General features: G+C 46.6%; 1 protein-coding gene across 5 annotated transcripts in view; it reads left to right on the top strand.

Annotated features, from left to right (window-relative positions):
- lrrk1 (leucine-rich repeat kinase 1) overlaps positions 1-17,515 on the top strand; it is a 48,502-nt gene extending 30,987 nt beyond the window's left edge. For all 5 annotated transcript variants that reach the window (XM_061246218.1, XM_061246217.1, XM_061246219.1 and 2 more), the window contains 10 exons: positions 1,512-1,681; positions 4,487-4,684; positions 5,945-6,222; positions 7,503-7,697; positions 8,550-8,701; positions 11,241-11,358; positions 11,616-11,732; positions 13,111-14,057; positions 15,231-15,332; positions 16,514-17,515. In XM_061246218.1, the coding sequence (XP_061102202.1) occupies positions 1,512-1,681; positions 4,487-4,684; positions 5,945-6,222; positions 7,503-7,697; positions 8,550-8,701; positions 11,241-11,358; positions 11,616-11,732; positions 13,111-14,057; positions 15,231-15,332; positions 16,514-16,691 (2,455 nt within the window). In that variant the 3' untranslated portion in view covers positions 16,692-17,515. The remainder of the gene's footprint in view (positions 1-1,511; positions 1,682-4,486; positions 4,685-5,944; positions 6,223-7,502; positions 7,698-8,549; positions 8,702-11,240; positions 11,359-11,615; positions 11,733-13,110; positions 14,058-15,230; positions 15,333-16,513) is intronic.
- Positions 17,516-18,796: the final 1,281 nt, after the last annotated feature.

Raw genomic sequence — 18,796 nt, 5'->3', positions numbered from 1 at the left:
TAATCTCTCACCTTCTCACTCTTATACACCCTCTCTCCCTTTCTTACTCACCCTTAGCCACTCACTCAGTCACACTGACACCTCTCACCCAGTCACACTGACACCTCTCACCCAGTCACACTGAAACCCAGTCACACTGACACCTCTCACCCGGTCACATTGACACCTCTCACCCAGTCACACTGACACACTGACACCTCACCCTTTCTCACTGACACCTCTCATCCAGTCACACTGAAACCCACTCACTCAGTCACACTGACACCTCTCACCCAGTCATACTGACACCTCTCACCCTTTCACACTGACACCTCTCACCCTTTCACACTGACACCTACTAGCCTCCCCACACAGTGTGCCCTCACCCTCACAGTGGTTACACAGTAGAATCAGCCTCTTCACCCCAGCAGCTTCCCAACATACCCTTTCCATCTGCTCTTATTCTGATATAATTTCTTTATTAATATCTACAGACATTCACAGTTAAGAATTTATCATTCCCAAAAGTAGTGTACAATGTGTAAGGTTTTATGGGCTATGTGTCCACATACATGTGTACACATATGCTAGCGGATGTCAAGCGGATTTATGCATACTTTCAATGGAATGTTTTTACTGGGCTGATCGTATACCCAACTTTCCTCATCCACTTTGTTGCAGCTATTTTACAAAGTGATTCTGTTCTTATTCTAACTGATCAGCTGTGATGGATTCTGTGTTGAAAACAAGGGCACTGGTGAAAAAGTACATCATCCCTATAATCTCACTTAAAGGTCGTAAAGAAAAAGTGAACAAATGCATCCAGGATCAGAATGTGACATGCATAGTGCTGGATGGCTTTCTTTGATGTCATTCTGGAATGTGTGCTGTGCATTCAGCCTTCAACCCCTGTGTGTCTCATTTTCACAGCGAAAAGACTTACACAGAAAGATTATGATGAAACACCGCGGGGTGGTTTAGTATTTCCAGCGAAGGATCAACAATTGTATTTCCAGCTAACAGTTGCAGAGAATATTTATGCAACCACACAAACATTCTGTAATTCTAAGGAATGGAGGAAACCTTTGCTAAGTAGTTATTGTGGACGCCACAACTGCAGTATGAAGATTACAAAGTAAATGCATGTCCAACCATATGTACAATATTTATCAGTGGAAGATTGTAATCCCCTTGTATATTCCATACATACGAGCCTGATGAGGAAGACAGTCAGAGTTTCAGCATTAAGCTTAAAACTACATGAAGCTAGTTTTTCTGGCCGGACCCCATTCTTTTTGTCCGGAAGCAGCTAACTCCTTGGAGCAGTGTGATTATTTTCCCTGTCTGTATGAAAGCCTGTATCAAAGGGAGCGGGCGGTCCGCCTCCCTGGAGGGGGATGATAATGGATGACGAATGTAATTCCTAAAAGCTCCGAGGCGCACATGTGGAGGAGCCAGCCGGGGGATGAAAGGGCGGTTTGTTTGAGGGGGGGGACAGGTGAGGTGTGTGACCCTGCTCTGCCTGGTTCCAGGCTGTTTCTGGAGGAGGGCCAGCTGGAGTGCGGTGAGGAGGAGAGGGACGTCCTGGGCCAGGGTGGCAGCGGCACCGTCATCTACAGGGCCAAGTACAGGGGCCTCCCCGTGGCCGTCAAGCGCTTCCACTTCAAGAAGTGCCGGCAGAAGTCACTGGGCTGCGGCACAGGTACACGCCGCTAGCGTTAAGCTAGCCGTATGAGCCGTTAGCGATAGCCGTACACGCCATTAGCGCTATGTTAGCTATATGAGCCATCAGTGCTAGGCGTACGCGTCGTTAGCGTTATGCTGGCCGTACGAGCCATTATCGGTAGCGCTAGCTGTACGAGCCGTTAGCGTTAGCGGTAGCACTAGCTGCACTAGCCCGCATACGGCTAGCGCTTGGCCCCTTGCTGGAGCTTTCAGAGACGAGGTGTGGATGGCAGCCTCATCACTTCTGCTCACGGTCACCCTGAAGTAAGCCGCCTGCTCACTGGGGGTAGGCCCCTGCCGTCCTTCCAAATTTACTGTAATGAGCACTTACAGCCGAGCACAGATCCTGTCTCTCTCTTTCTGTGTCTTTCTACCTCGTTCTCTCCATCCCCCATTCCTTTGCTGTTACTGTCTATCTCCACCTCCACTCTCTCCCCCTCCCAGCTCTGAGCTTTCCCCTGACTTTCTTTTACTTTTATTCATGTCTCTGTCTTTCCCTTTCATTATTTTGCTTTCTTACCCCCTCTCTCTTTCTTTTCTCCCACTTTTTCTTTTCCCTCTGTCACCTTTCATTATCTATCTGGCTCTTACACTCTGCCGACTCACCCACAACCCTCAGCTTGTCTAGCTCTCTTCTTCTATTTCAAATTTCTCTCTCTCTCTCTCTCTCTCTCTCTCTCTCTCCCTCTCTCTCTCTCTCTCTCTCTCTCTCCCTCTCTCTCTCTCTCTCTCTCTCTCCCCCCCCTCACTCCCTCCCTTCCTGTCTGGTCACATCTCTGCACTGCTGGTGACCTTGGCAGTGATCAGTGATCTGTTCCAGTTATGACACGCATTATTCATCAGGCTGCCACTCCATTTTCTAATTAGCCTAGCCAGTGTTAGCGGCTACCGCCACTCCCACCCAGTGTGTCTAATGATTCCCCAGACTGTTCCACACTTTTCTCAGTGTAATCTCTCTTTTGTTCTAAACCGTAACTCCGCTCCTGAGTCTCTCATTCCCCTGTTTTCTTCCTGCTGTTATTCTGTTGTTTATTATCTGCACTGTGTCAATGTGGGGTCACATGAAAGGTCACTCAAAACTGCAGCACAGACAAAAACTTCCAGACAATTTTAACGACAGTGCAACGTTTGCAGAATTTGAAGATAAGTACGATTTAATATATTGCTCAATGTCAAAAATATTCACTGTGCCTTCTGCTTTTAGATTCTCGCTGCTATGAAGCACTTTTTCTCTAGTTTGTAAAATTCTGTTTTTGGATAAACATAAGCTGCTTTCATGCCACATTATGAGTGGTCTCAGTGGAATTATGGCTGACGCAGCACTTTTTGATCACTGGCTCACATTGAACACTGCATACTGTCAGATAAATATGGAATTTCCATTGTAATTGTCTAGACGGCAGTTTTTGTGGCCAATGCTACCACCCACACACAATCCACAGCACACACAATGTTAGCAGAGTGGCAAACTTTATGCAAATTACAAAGTTCATAAAATTCAGAAAGCCTACCATCCTGCCAAGCAGGGCTCCCATTTAAGCTACCCTTGCTGTGTTGTGTCTGGAACGCTGTGCCTTATGTCAACTGTCTGATGTACCGACCTTGTACAATAACGACAGCAAGCAGCCAAGTTGGTTTAGATGGTGGGTGCAGAAAGTGCTGTATACGTAAGCTTTTATTTAACCTTTTCTTCTGACAACATGGAAGAGTCACAGAAACCTTGTTTGACCTGAAGGTGAACTCTCAAAGTTGCTTCAGTGACGCACGTTTTTGCTTTTGTTTTGTATTCACTGGTGCAGTGAGACAGGGAGAAACTGTCAATGCTCGTCTGTGGGGAAGCTGAGACTGTTGAGTTTGTACACACAACCAGCATGCTCATGAAGAAATATCTTTTAAATATGCCGTGCAAGCCATTGTTTTTGTGAGGTTTCACGTCTGTAAGTGAATAATGAGGTTTAGCTTGGGTATTCTCTCAGGTACGACTGTAGTTGTAGAATGTAACCAAGTCCAGAAGGGTACTTGTTAGGGCACTATGATTGACTACTAAAGCAACACTAGGCAGACCTTATGTTGGGACCTCTGCTCTTTGACCCCACTTAAAGTGAAAAGATTTACGGTGAGAAGCTCAGGGGTCAAAAACTTTTCTATTTGGGCCAGTTCTCATGTGGGTATACTGTAGAATAGGTGTATACATAAGAACAGATATGTGACACAGACCACAGGAGCCTCATGTGTTAACCCTTTGGGTCCCAGCCCAAGGTGACGATCAGGCCAGCCCAGCTCGAACAGCTTCTGTGTGGATGTAATTATAAGCATTTATTATACAAGAGCAGCACAATGTGACGTGCTTCTTGACAACAGCATGCCATTTTTGTGCAGCCTGACAGAAACACAATGCCTCTTATTAAGGATTACTGCTGCAACAGGAACCACCAGTAGCGTGGTAAAACACCTTTTACAAACCCTGGTCATTAAAGTCGCTCAAACTGTAAATCTGCCCAGCTTCACTGGTGATTGTTTTTATTCCACGCTGGAGACTGGAGTGGGTTTTCCTCCGTTCCTCAGCCCTCTCCGCAAGGATCAGTCCATCCATGAGCCCGATTTTCCCTTCTATTCATTGAACCCGCTCTCCCCTGAGGGTACCCGTGGCTGGATGTATTTTAAAGTTGGCGAGACGGGCATGTAATTTATCAGTAAAGAGGGGTTTAGCCGCTGTGTACCCCTAGCGTGTAATTAGACAGAAGTGAAGTCACTGTGGTGTGGTCACCGTTTCCCTGTGCAGACACCATGGTCAAGCACTTGCAGTCGATGGACGCCAGCAGGAACTTCAGCGAGTTTCGGCAGGAGGCGAGCATGCTGCACTCCCTGCAGCACCCCTGCATCGTGGCCCTGCTGGGCATCAGCATCCACCCGCTCTGCTTCGCCCTGCAGCTGGCCCCCCTGGGCAGCCTCAACACCGTGCTGGAGGAGCGCGCCAAGGGTAGGCCTTCCACACGCGCGCTAACGCCCTTAAGTGTGCTCAAAGGCCTCATTCGCCAGATGCTGCACATGTTATATCACTCCTTATATCAGAGCGCGCGCCACACGTACACGCACACACACATACACACACACACATACACATGCGCACACACACACACATGCACACACACACATACACACATACGCATGCACACACATGCATACACACACACACACATACGTATGCAAACACATGCATACACACGCACACACACACACACACACATGCATACACACACACATGCGCACACACACACACATGCACACACACACATACATGCACACACACACACACATACACATGCGCACACACACATGCACACACACACATACACACATACGCATGCACACACATGCATACACACACACACACACACATACACACATACGTATGCACACACATGCATACACACGCACACACACACACATGCATACACACACACATGCGCACACACATGCACACACACACACGCACACACGCACACACAGACACTCCCCTCTTATATCACATTACATAGACTAACTGCTTTTCCAGAACATCTTTACTGCTGCTTCTTATCCAACGCATACTCACACACACACACACACAGATACAGGCACATGCACACATACACACACACATATACCCATACGCACACACACATGTATACATACATGCACACACACATACCCACACACACACATGCACACACATACATAGGTCATATCACCACATCAGGGCTTTCCTTGCTGAGCACGATCCTCTCATTGTGTGGTATTATTATACTGTATACTTCCAAACCATCTGCACAGTTCTGTCAAATTGGTCTTTTGACTGCTGATATTACACTGCAAAAAAACCTCAAAATGAAGACTTGCTTCTTATGCTTTTTTGCTAAATAAGATGAAAATATTAGCAATGAGGTAAGACAGTTTGACTCATTTCAAGACTTGCCAATGGAATAAGTGAATTTAAATTGTCAAGCAAATCTCATCTCAAGTTTGGCCAGTGGAATATGAAAATTTCACTTGTCAAGCAAACATTAGCTTAAATCAAGCTAATATTTTCAACTTGAGAGGAAAAAAAAGATCTATTACAGGACTAAAATGCTTGTAAGGACAGTGACTTTTTGCAGTGTACTGGTTTCATATTTGAATTAATAATATTAAAATGGGGTTCATGTGTATGCTGCCTCTGTTCATCACCTGACACAGGCTTCTGGTCAATCTCTGCCCACAGGGGCTCAGTACATGCCACTGGGCCACATGCTGACCTTCAGGGCAGCCTATCAGATTGCAGCAGGCCTGGCCTATCTGCACAGGAAGAACATCATCTTCTGTGACCTCAAGTCCGACAACATCCTGGTCTGGTCCCTGGAGGTGTGCGATCCGCTCAACATCAAGCTCTCCGACTACGGCATCTCCCGGCAGTCCTTCCACGAGGGGGCGCTGGGTGTGGAGGGCACGCCGGGGTACCAGGCCCCCGAAATCAAGCCGGGCATCGTGTATGATGAGAAGGTACCGGAGATCTATTTCAGATGCAGGTTTTATTTTCTGTGTGAGAAGGTGCTCAAAGTGAGCATTTGGACGGACATGCTCACTGCTGATTAATTTATAACGTCTGTATACAGCAGGGTTTATCAAATCATAGTCCTCGAGGGCCAAGAATTCAGTTTGGATTTGAGGGCCAGATTTGATGATCCCTGGTTGTGTGTGGTGTGGCACAAACTCTTTTCCCAGGATTCATTTTCAAATAGAAAAGGCCTATTGTTAAAAAAAAAAAACTCCAAGCTCCAATTAGAAACAAAAGTTAAGTCATCATTTTAACAGAAAGCACTAGAGAGAACTGGCATGCCTTAAGTGGCATTTGAGAGGAGATTAGAGAGATATACTTCAAAGTGCACCCTCATATCTAACAGTCTGCACTCTCACAGATGCAGTGTCGTGCAGGCTCAATGTCTTTGAGCTGTAGAAATGAGAAGGGTGTATGGAGCCTCTCCAATGTCTCTCTCTCTCTCCCTTCCCTTCTCCTCTCCTCTCCTCCCCCACTCCGTCCCTCTCTAGCACTGCGTTCATTATACTCCTGCCCTTTTTATGTCCTGAGTTTAATAAACCCAGCTTGCCTGCCTCCCCAGAGAGCGACTCCCGGCGTGTATTTTACAGGGGTTTAAATCTTCCTCAGCATATTGCCTCTGCGGGGAAACGCTCAAAGAGAAAGCAGAGCTCAGTAAGGCACTCCCTCCCCCTGATTAAAGAGTAATGCTGCATCTATCGATTTTTCCGTCTCCGTTGTTCTCTCTCTGCTGTAATTGGACCATAATCTAAATATAGTGTATGTATAACTCTACATTATCCATCGCAGGGTTTGGAGACATGCCCGGACGCTTCCTCGCGGAAAGTAAATGCTCAGGGACCTTTCTCACCAATCCGCTCAGACTCCCCAACTGAACCCTTCCTGCATGTTTCCAGCGTTTACGCAATGATGTCATCTACAACGTACTATGTAAACCTATGGCTGGCATGAGAAGTGTGTTTCTGCTCCTTCCTCCCTGCAAGCAGCAGTAAACCAGCCTGTGAATACGTGTGTGTGTGCCGGTTTCAGCTCTATTCACAGGGGGATACAGATTCATAAACGTGTTTAAAGTTTGCATACGCTCTGGCTTCATGAGGAGCGAAGCTCCTGTTCCTGTGCTGGATGTATGGGGTTGTATCGGACATCACCCACGCTGCTGCGGTCTGCGACAGCAGTCTGAGTGCTCTGTAATTGGACTGACCCGGCTGCCCTCTGTGTCCTGCAGGTGGACATGTTCTCCTACGGCATGGTTCTGTACGAGCTCCTGTCCGGCCGCCGGCCGGTCCTGGGACATCACCAGCTCCAGATCTCCAAAAAGCTGTCCAAGGGCATCCGTCCTGTGCTGGGCAGCCTGGAGGAGGTGCAGTTCTACTGCCTGCACAGCCTGATGATAGAGTGCTGGGACACCAAACCGGAGAAGGTGAGGATCGTCGCCCTGGTGGCCGTTATGTGGCAGCATCAGGCTTTCGCCCCCAGCGCTACTTTATATATAATCAGATTTCACAAGGCATGCAGCTTTCGCAAATCTGAAATTTTCATTCAAGAAATGGAAAACTCAAAATGTTCTCCTGCCCTTGAAAAGACATGAGCGATTGCTCAGATATAGAATGTGCATTGTAAAATGTCTGCCTGATTGTTAGATCTTTAGTTTGATAAAATTTTGTTAAGTCTGGTAATGTCAGCATGATTATATTTGTAACAAACTGGCTCATACTTTAAGCCTGCTGCCAACATGATCATTTCATATCAGAATAACTGGTATTCATTGCCATAAACATCCACAAGTGCATGGACATGCAGATAATAATATATCTAAAAATATGTCACCCCATCTTCAAAGTAGTTTAAATTCATGGGGATTTGGCTGTTGCGCCTGTATTAACAATCCTTAAAGATTATACATTTATTCTTAAACTTCAACATATTAATTGATATCCCCACTATATCTGAACCGCACATTATTCAAATTTCTAACACAAATTATAATTTTATGTGGCCTGTATTTTACAGTTGACGCATTTAGAGCACCAGATACAAGCCAAAGTTTTGGAATGAGATACGAGTGTGCCGCTCTCTGTCAGACAGATGGTCTGTTACATAATTTAGAGGAATTCAGTTTGAAGAAGTTGAAGCAGATGTAAAAGCTCCCTGAGACGTATAGCTCAGCCTCCCTCTGACATACTCTGTGTATAAAAGTTACAGTTAGGCACAGCGACTGCTTAAGGCTGGACAGGAGCGTATTGCTGCTCTGACCCCTGCCTCCCTGTGACAGCGCCCCCTGGCTATGCCGCTGCTGCGTCTCATGCAGGAGCCCAGCTTCGCCTGCTTCAGGTACCTGCTTCCCTGCGAGCAGCACAGCCAGCTCTTCCTGTCCTCGCAGCAGGGCCACAGCGCCGTCTTCTGGGACGGGGAGAAAGAGCACAGGTACCCCGCCCGCCGCAGCTGCGTCCTTTCCCGTTATTAAGCCAGACGTCCGTCCTTCCTGACCGCCCAGGGACTCCTTTTCAATCGACGACGGGGCCGCTTCTTTGTCCGAGCACCTCTTAATGTGGCGGGCAAATTAAATGTAAATGCAATCAGGTCTTTTACAGTATGCGGGGAAAGTGCTGAAGTGGGTGTGAATGCATGCATATTCTGGCGGGGAGTGTATGTCGTGTATGTATGAGCGGTTGAAATTGTAATGGTTATGCATGGGTGACTCTTGAGAGATGTGTGAGAGAGAAAAGCACATCTCCCACGATTGCTCCCAGGTGGGGTGGGTAATTGCTGTTTTGGTTGAGCACCGCCGCTGTGTACTGTAAAGCGGCCCTGCAATAATACCAGCGCTATGAAATGAGCTTTTATCTGTGGGCGCAGGTGCTGGTAATTAGACGTATTGCCTCTCCTGCAGTAATGTATGAGAAAGGCCCAGGCCCAGCTGAGGCCCAGCTGCCTGCCCCGGGCTCTGAGCTCAGCCCGGTGGCCTGGGCGTAACACGACACCCCAGCGTTCCACCTGGACTAACGTCCGTCCGCTGACGTGCTTTTCTGTGTCACATAGATACAGCCTGGAGACAACATCTGGCTCTTCTGGCGTGGCTTTCATAACGGGCCCCTGTGTAGAGTGTGTGTGCCTGTGCGCATGCATGCGTGCGTGTCTCCTGGAGGAATCTCATTGTACGCAGATGATCATAAACTCCAAATTCAACCTAATATTTCTACTATCTTGAAGATGGACAATTTCTGGCCTAAATCTACAAGCAGTGCAATTTTCTGAATTGAATGGCATACAGTTAGAAGTTATTTTGAAATTTGTCAATGCAATGGACAGGTGGACCATTAGATGTATTATGATTACATATGTTACCCGTTCTATCATAATCAGTCGTGACGGCCAATTTCACATAAATCGATGTTTATGCATTTTTGGCTGTTTTAGGCTTTCATCTTCATTTTGTAGAACAATATGTTGGCTTTCAAAATGTGCATGCCTTAATGCCAAATTGAGAGTAAAAATATAGTTTTTAAGCTTCTAAATGCAAGATGTCAAAGTGAAAGTAACTTGCTACAAGGAGGAGTTGAGGCTTGCCAGCTTGTCACCTCAACTCCTTGTTCACCAGTCACAAACAACCACATCAGCTGCGTTCGTGGCTACATGTTAATATATTTACTTTCATGGTCTGTATATCTAAATTTCCAGAGTACAAATATAGTTTTAAAGGGTTTATACATAAAATGTTCTAGCCCCAGAGCAGGTGAGTCCAATGTCGGGAGTCTCCCAGCCGTACCTAACTGTCACGCAAAATTTTGAAGCTGTTTTTCTCAAACACATTGTTTGTGGCACCCATACAGATGAAAAAGGCAAATAATATTATTATGAGGGGAAAACATTTATATTTAAAAGTTAAATAATTTAGCAGTTAATTATTACATTTAAGGGCTTCCAGGACAATTGAAAAGAAACGGAAAAATCTGAATTTGAGCTTTCAATGCGGCTGGGATGCTCTAAGCCAAGGTGAACGCAGGATCTAGAGATGACATGGAAGTGAAAGCAGATGTAAGTTTATGTTAACAGATAGCATGTGTGGTGACAACAGGACCTCCTCAAACTCTCAGGGACCGGAGGTGTGGTGTGTGGGGGGTGGTGCATGTGCGGTTATGGAAAGGGGGGGTCTTCACTGGGTGGGCTGTGGTCTGCCTACACGTGTACCACACCGCATGGAGGCCATGGCTTCAGTGAGATCTACATCACAATCTTACCTGAAATAATCTACCTTGCTGTAAATATAGTATATATTTAAAAAGTCTCCTTGGGGAATGCCTCCTAATGCATTATAAAACACAGATTTTTTTCTCTTCTGTTATTGTGGTATTATGTTCGTCATTGTATGTCTGCTTTCATATGGGCTATAAATAAAACATATCTATAATTTATTGTCCTCTTAAATAATGTGTTCATAGTGTTTCCAATAGGTGTAATGCAATGTAATGATGTGTTTTACTGGTTAGAGCACAGGGTTTTACATCCAGCTGAAACTAGTCCGGTGTCTAGTGCTGCAGTTATTCTTTGATAGTGGAATTAAACCTTTATTCCTTTATTTAATGTCACTGTTAAATGATCACATTTACAATGTTGGCTGTGTAAGCCAGTCCTGAACGGGGGCATCTGCTTAGCAGATTGGTTGTTGGAACTCTTGTTGTCTGCCAGCACCAGATAATCGCTCTGCAGCCTCTGCAGTGGCTGTGGAGGAATTAGAAACAGAGACTAGCTAGTTGTCCATGCTTCAGAGGATGCACGTTGGTCTACAATGATGGAGAACGTCTTAACCTACAAATATGACTGCACATTCCAAAATTGGGGGGGGGTGTAAATATGGCATAAAGTAATATTTAATTACTAATAAATGTTAACATTAATGTCATAATAAATAATGTACTGGCTGTTATTGCTTGTGCTGATGTTCATGTTATTATGTGTTATGTAGGAATTACACTGTGGTGAACATAGACAAGGGTCAGGTGGAAGTGAGGCGAATGACCTGCCCGGGACCTAAACTCAGCTGTCAGATGAAGGTAGAAAACTCACTGTGGACAGCAACTGAGGTGAGCTTCTGGAACATTCTTCACAATGAAAAGTCTAGCATTGTATGCAGAATCTTTGGACTGTTTCCAGTATTTATTGATGGGTGTACTTGATCTTTGTCATAGATGAATCAGTGATGCCATACAAAACACCCAGGAATGTTAGCAGACTGCACCCTACCACCTTTAATGACTTTGTACCATTTCATTTCATGATATTTATGAAATGACAGGTGCTAATTATGTTAGAGATAATTATAATGATCTTGTTTTTATAGGAGCAGCACATATACATCTACAGTCTGAAGGACATGTGTCCTCTGAGCCAGCCGCAGAAGGAGCTGGCGTGCCCCGCTGTTGTCACCTGCATATTCACAGTGCCAGCCAAGAAAGATGTGAGTGTCGCAATCCTCTGATGTTTCTCACTGTGTGCTATATGCTGATATCTGAGACACCCCTGCTGAATTCAGAGTCTACATCCTCGTTCTACACCATGGTAACTGCTTTTTGGAACCAAACATCAGCACTGGTGTTACCAAGGAAAAAAACATTCTGGCTGCATGACCTCACAAGTGAATGCTGACTGTTGTGTTGTGGAAAACGGTAAAATATAACACCGGTGAGGTCTTCCTGCTTGCCTTGAAATGTGTACATGAGGCTTGGGAAATTAGGGGATGAGGGAGAACATTTGAATGTCCTACACCCTGCAACTACACTGATTACATTACATTTCTTGGCGGTGGGTTATGGGCCTTACTGTTTCAGACATGTTGTGTATTTCGTTGCGAAAAATAACAGCTGATTTTCCGGGAAATGTAGCATAGGCTGACACCGTTACAGCACCTTGCAATTAGGTTTTGAACACCGCTAGCCGTGCTGACTACTGTGGGAAAATGAGTTTTATTGTGTTAAACAGGAAAGTTGCCTCAATAACCAACCCCCCCCCTCCCTGTATGCTTTGAAGTCCCTGTCATGACCATTATAGATTCCAGGTGTGCGTCTCTGCCCAAACAGGGGCCCAGGGCTCTGAATTGCGGACGCAGCCGATGGCTTTGCCTCGCTGCCATCGCTCGCACCTCCGTAAACACCATTTAGGGCTGCAGGGAGACTTTGATGTTTCATTATTTATAGTGTGTGTCTCACTCGCGGTGTGTCAAAAGTAGATGGCAGCTCTGTTTTGCCAGCAGAACCATCTGTTTCACAGAAGCACAGCAGGTTCCTACTGTAAGCAGATAGAAAAAAATTATATTCAACAAACTCGGGTTAATTTAATTAAACAAATAGCACCAGATGCTTTTCAGCCCAGCTAATAAAAGAGGGCAAGATATTTGCTTCACAGCCAGGATAGTCCAGGGTACATATTGTAGGATCCTTACCTGGATAACTGTGCAGGGACTAACCTTTGGGTTAAGGAGATCTGGAACACTCGAAGCTCAGTAATACAACGCCTTTAATGAAACAACGAAACGGCCGTCTTTTCTAACTCTGAGGAAGTCCCAGATGTTGAAATCTCAGTGACTCCATTTCTTTAAAGGTGTTGTGTTTCTGGGCTTTAAGTGCTCCTGCTCTTCTTATTTCAGGTTATTTCAGGTCTCAGTTATCCGTTCAAAGACCCTTCTGAATTTATTTTAATTCACTCGTTGTATACAAACCTGCTCTATTTCAATGGCAAAGAAATGACCAATTTGCTTCTGGGACACTGTGTAAAGCTTGTTTGTAATGTATAAAATATTCCTGCAATGTGTGATTAGTGAGCTGTGTGTCTGTGTTCAGACTCTTCCTATGGTGTTTTGTGGCATGGCGGACGGGCTGGTAGCCGTGTACACGCTGGTGAACGACATGCCCCTGGAGGGAGAGTCCTACCTCTGCTCCCACACGCTCAACAAGTCAGTGTTCAGCCTGGAGGACCAAGACCCGCGGCTGAAGCCCTACCCGGTGACGTGTATGGTGCTGGTGCACAGCGGCTCTGAGGTGTGGTACACCAACGGGCCTGGGATCCTGGTCATCGACTGCCTCTCCCGGCCCCTGAAGGCCGTCCGGCGCCTGGACCCCTACCTGTACCCGTCCACCATCGTGTCCCTGGCCTCCGGCCCGGGCGGCGGCTGGGTGGAGGAGGCCGTGTGGTGCCTGGACGACCTGAGCAACACCCTGCTGATGTACCACGCGGCCAGCTACCAGCTGTGTGCCCGCTACAGCTGCGGGGACTCCAACCCCCTGAGGGACACCTTCACGATCCTGAGGCCTGCAGAGACAGAGGCTCCCCCGGCCCTCCTCCCACAGCGGGACAGCCCCACGGAGGAGCACAGCCCCACGGAGGAGCACGGCCCCAGGGAGGTGACCGTGCTGCACAGCGAGGAGACGGGCACACAGATCATCCGCCAGCAGGACTCTCTGACGGACTACTGCTCCATGACGTCCTCGTCCCTGTCCTCTGAGCGGCTGGGACACCTGGACCGCTCCAGCTCCGGGGCGCTCAGCTCGCTGGCCAGCTCGGGCAGCGTGCCCCTCTTCACCGACTGTGAGGGCCTGGACCCTGCCGAGGGCCTGGAGCCCCCCGAGGGACTGGAGCCCACCACGCAGGGCCACAGCCCTACAGACCAGCAGGGCCACAGCCCTACAGACCAGCAGAGCCACAGCCCTACAAACCAGCAGGGCCACACCCCTGCACACCTACAGGCTCTTAGTGTGCTGCCAGTCAGAGGAACGCTGTGGATCCCCAGGTACTGTGTTACTTCTTCTTCTGATGGAGGCTTGATATCCAAACGTCTGAGACCACTAGTGCATTCTTTTCTTTTTCATTACTAATTATATTATCAGCATTACATTTAAAAAATGACATTTCTACCTTTTGCTTTAATGGTAACGTGCACTCAAGCTGCCATGGACTCCACAAATTTGTGTAAAACCTGATGATTATTTCAGGGGCATCTTGTGATGTTACTGAATGCTTGGCTTTTGTCAGTCTTCATGTGTCCCCATAAATGTTCAACAGGGTTGAGGTCTGGTGATTGTGGATTGTCCAGCACTCCGTGCTCTTCTTTGGTCTTCGAGTAGTTCTTGAAGTAGTTCGAAAGCTTTCATTTGTTTTAATTTCCTCAAAATCCTGAAACTTTCCGTTTATTTCCAGGATTACATGAAAACCCTTGGTTTTTTATGTGGTCTCAAGACTTTTGCACCCTACTGTAAATAATAATTAAATAATAAATGATTTTGTTGAAGCTTTCATCGAGACCCCCTGGAGCAATGTGGCCCATTTTCCCCAAATATTTGTAAAACTTTTTAGGTTTTCATAAAACTAAGTTCTGACAATGTCACAGAAAAATATCCCAGGCAGGGTGCAGGCTACTTACTGACAACATAAACAAGTGGTTATATTTGGTGATACAAATATAATTGAGGGTATTTGTCACTGGTATTTTAGCAATGTTCTAAATGTTAGAATTGAAATGTCGCATTCATTGAACATATTTTTATTGCTACAGTTAACATAAATCACCATCTACAGTTTCATATTTTTAAATTGAATGACAAAACTGAATAATGACAGAAGACCATTCCTGCAATGCTCCTAATGGTCAGGAGGGCATCCAGAAAAAATCTTCAAATGCAGGTGTTGGAAATGTTTCCGGAAAAGTTACGGGGGCAGAAAATTGCTAGCTGGCTACAAACCAGTCACACAAACTCACCCTTAATGACAGCCTAAATCCACACCTCCAGTCACCCAGGCCTATTTCTGTCTAGTCACACTTACTGGATACGCACAGCAGGTCAGAATGGTCAGAAACGTAAGTAAGGAACTACATAATGAGAGTTTGAGGGCTGTATTTTAGCTGTTATTCCGACGGGTCATGTTAAGGTGTGTGTGTGTGTGTGTGTGTGTGTGTTCGTCCCAGGCGCGGGGGTGATATGATGGTGGTGGAGCTGCGGCAGCAGGATGAGGTCCTCAGGGGACGGGTCATCGCGGTGCTCAGCCCCCCTGGTCTGGTCCCGTACGGGTGAGAACATCTCCGTCTCCGCACCGCCAACCGACCACACAGCTCATGCCGTGCCTTCATTGTTTAGAATTAAACATTTAATACCAACTCCCAAGCCTTTAAAACATTGTCTCATTTAAAACAAGTTCAAAAGTCGTTCAATTAATGGACAGAATTCTGGGAAAAGTCATCCATTGAACGTAATAGTGGAATTCTTTGCCGTAAACATAGTCCTGTAAATGGTCCGCTTGAGTAAACTTCAGTATACAGAGGAACAGCCCATCCCACTTTATTACACCAGGTTCCCAATATGTCTTTATTTTACTGCCCATATCTTGGATCTGGTGAAAGAAGTGCATATTAATTTGCTGATTTAAGCCCAACAAATATCCTACAGTTAATGGATTTCTCCACTCTGTAATTACCACTTCCCAACAGCTGCTCTCCTTCAAAGAGCACGTTTGTTCGGAGTTCATATTGAGTCACAGGCTTTTCTCACTGTTGGGTAGTTTCCTTCATAAATCTTGATTTAGCCAATCACTTGTGTCACAGGATACAGCTTTTAGTCATACAATATATACAATAATCTATACAATACAGGCCCCCGGCAGGTCAAAAGTCTTTTGATATGGAAGTCCCCGTTTAACTCTCTGAACACTGATTGTTTCCAGATGCTATAACTTGGCACTTGTAATTATCGTATTAAGTGGCTGTTAAACAACAGCTACAATGCAAAGGATGTGTTGGATGGAGGGAAGAGTCATTCATCTTGCATTGACAGCTGTGACGTGACCTGCAGGGTGTTTCTCACTGGCCTGCATGCGCCCAAACTGTCATTCTGCACAGAAAGTCCCTTTCAGCTTCTCAGTCAACCAGGAGAATCCATAACTGCCCGTTGGCAGTAGTCAGCAGAGTCATTTATAATGCAGAGCACAATAAGAGGCGAGGAAGTTCTCCTTGGCCTGTTTTTCCCCAGTGTCCAATAGAGCGTGATGCACAGTGATCCGTCCTTGCCCTGACCCGAGGGCTTTGTGTGTGAACTTGTGTAAATCCAGTAAACGGCAAACTTGTGCACTCAGTGCCCCCTGAAGCAGCCGCTTCCAAGTACCGCCTCAACGTTTCTAGGAAGAGTGCACATGGTCATTTCTGCGTTTTAAAGCCTGCCCGTTTTCTGCTCTCACTTCTTTTTTCCTCTTCTGCAGGACCCTGGTAGAAGCTGCTTTGGTCGCAAAGGACACTGTTGTGTGTGGCTTTCGCAAGGAAAACATGGAGTGGTGCCTGGCTGTCTGGCGGGGCTGGGGAGCCAGAGAGCTGGAAATCTTCTACCAGTCCTACGAGGAGCTGGGACGGCTGGAGACCAGCATGAGAAGAAGAAGGTAGCTGTTGTGCGGGCGCAGAATCGGGGCTCTGTGAGGGCCCAGGCTTGGGGAATACACGCTGACAGGCCGTACTGTTCAGAACAGGAGGGCGAGCACGCCGTGACATCAGCACCACGCACGGGGAGGGGGGGTCGGGGTTCAGGTGTGTGGGGGGTTGACCCTGTCGTAGAGTGCTCGTCTCCCCCAGACCCTCTTCCACGGACCCTTCAACGACACACGTGGCCGTCCACTGCAGCACCTGACCTGGGATGACGGCTCTACAAGAGGGACGTCTGTTGCTGGAAGTGACATGGAGTCTTGGACCTAACACTGGGCCAGTGTGCCAGCACCTCCTCAGAGAGGAGGGACTGAAGCTGCCCAGGGGAGGAGCATCGGACATCAAATAAACAACCGTATCAGCTTGCGTGTTGATTTAACCCTAAGCCATCTCAAAACACACCAGGGCTCTTTGTGGGTCACAACGGAGGGTGGGGGAGGGGTTCAGGAAACAAACAAAAGTGAGAGAATCAAACGCCCGCCCTAGTGAAAATAACAGAGACTCCTGCCAAATGTGTGAAGATTAGCTGCCGGGAGTTTGGGAAGAGGACTGAAGACAGGGTTTTGAGCATCTGTTTGGGTCCTAAAGCGCTCTGCCTGAGATTGACACAGCTCTCCTGCAGGAGAGGCCCCGGCTGGGTGAGCCGGCTGTATGTTCCCATGGGCACTGCGTTTCCTGAGAGACAGCATGAACAGTATTTGTAATTTATAGTGAGTGGTATACACACTCTCTGCATGTGTAAATAGAACAGAACCGTGTTGTATATATTAAAATATCTATGTAAAGCAGCTGGTGAGAAAATATTGCTCTTTTTATCGCAGTGAAACCATAATCGGTATATTTGCTCTAGCCCAATATGACAGCAGTTTAAAATATTGCTACCCACAGAAGCAAAAATTTGTACCCCGGTTCTACAGATGCTTTTTATGGACACCGTTTATAGGACGTCTTTGAGAGCAACTGCTTTGAAGCCCTGTACCTGGCCATCTTCTTGAATGATTCCAGGGTCTTTCATTTACCATGGGATGCACGGCTCCAGGGCCTGCTGAGGTCCGGTTTAATGAATTATCAGTAAGGGGGGGGGGGGGTAACAGATGGGTTTCTGGTCCTGTGATGTGGAATTAGCATGTGATTATAGCCCTGTAGTCACTGGTCACACCTGGGGATTGTCCTGCTTGTGATTAGCCCTGAACTGCCCCCCTGCATGGGCTGCAGCGATGCACAGGGCCTCCCGCTGACCTCCTCGGCCCCAGCGTGAGTTGAACCTGCAGCCGGGGCTCCTGGGAAGGGGCCTTTGATGCCCAGTGATTGACGAAGGACGATGGGCTGATGACAGGGACCGCACCTGGGCGGGGAAATAAAGGGGGCTTTTATGAGCCTCCCAGCAACTGCAAATTAAGCCAATTACATGGCACTGACTGAGGGCTTGTGACCTTCAGCAGGGAGAGGGGCTGATGGAGCTGCCCTCTCTTCCCCCAAAAAAACCAACGTACTAAAGCAGGATTCCAGCACAAAACGCAAAGCACGGTCTGCAGGTTCCCACAGTCTGGCTCAAAATGTTTTTGGTCCCTGATGGAATATTGATGCTTACAAGTTGGATAAATTCCACAGCATGACAGCTGCATACCATAAAGCAGGTCTCATGAACACTTTGCCTTTTGTGCATGTCAAACACCACTTGCCATGGCAATCACACACTGAGGCTTAGCCCGTAATAATAAGCACCACGTACCACCACATGGGGGATATCTCTAGCAAACTCATTTCATTTTCCTTTATTTAAACTTAGAGACAGGTGCCCTCTTTTGCAAGTGTGCCCAATGTACACGTAAATACGACAACAAGGAAAGGAAGTTTCAAAAGGAAACAATAAACTAATTTAAAATAGTAACTTCATATACTTAAAATACATAGTAAAAATAAATAAGATAAATTGCATTACTAAAAACATTTTAAAGTCAGGCTAACCAAATTATTTATAGTCACTTTGAATTAATTTTTGGACACTAAAGTATTCCGTTTCAGGTTTTGCAGCATTTCAAAGTCCTATAGATACCATTTCTCCAGTC

Source organism: Conger conger, chromosome 6 (assembly GCF_963514075.1).
Source record: "Conger conger chromosome 6, fConCon1.1, whole genome shotgun sequence".
Lineage (NCBI taxonomy): Eukaryota > Metazoa > Chordata > Actinopteri > Anguilliformes > Congridae > Conger > Conger conger.
Note: the sequence above shows the minus strand (reverse complement) of the source record. Positions and strands in the feature narration are given on the sequence as shown.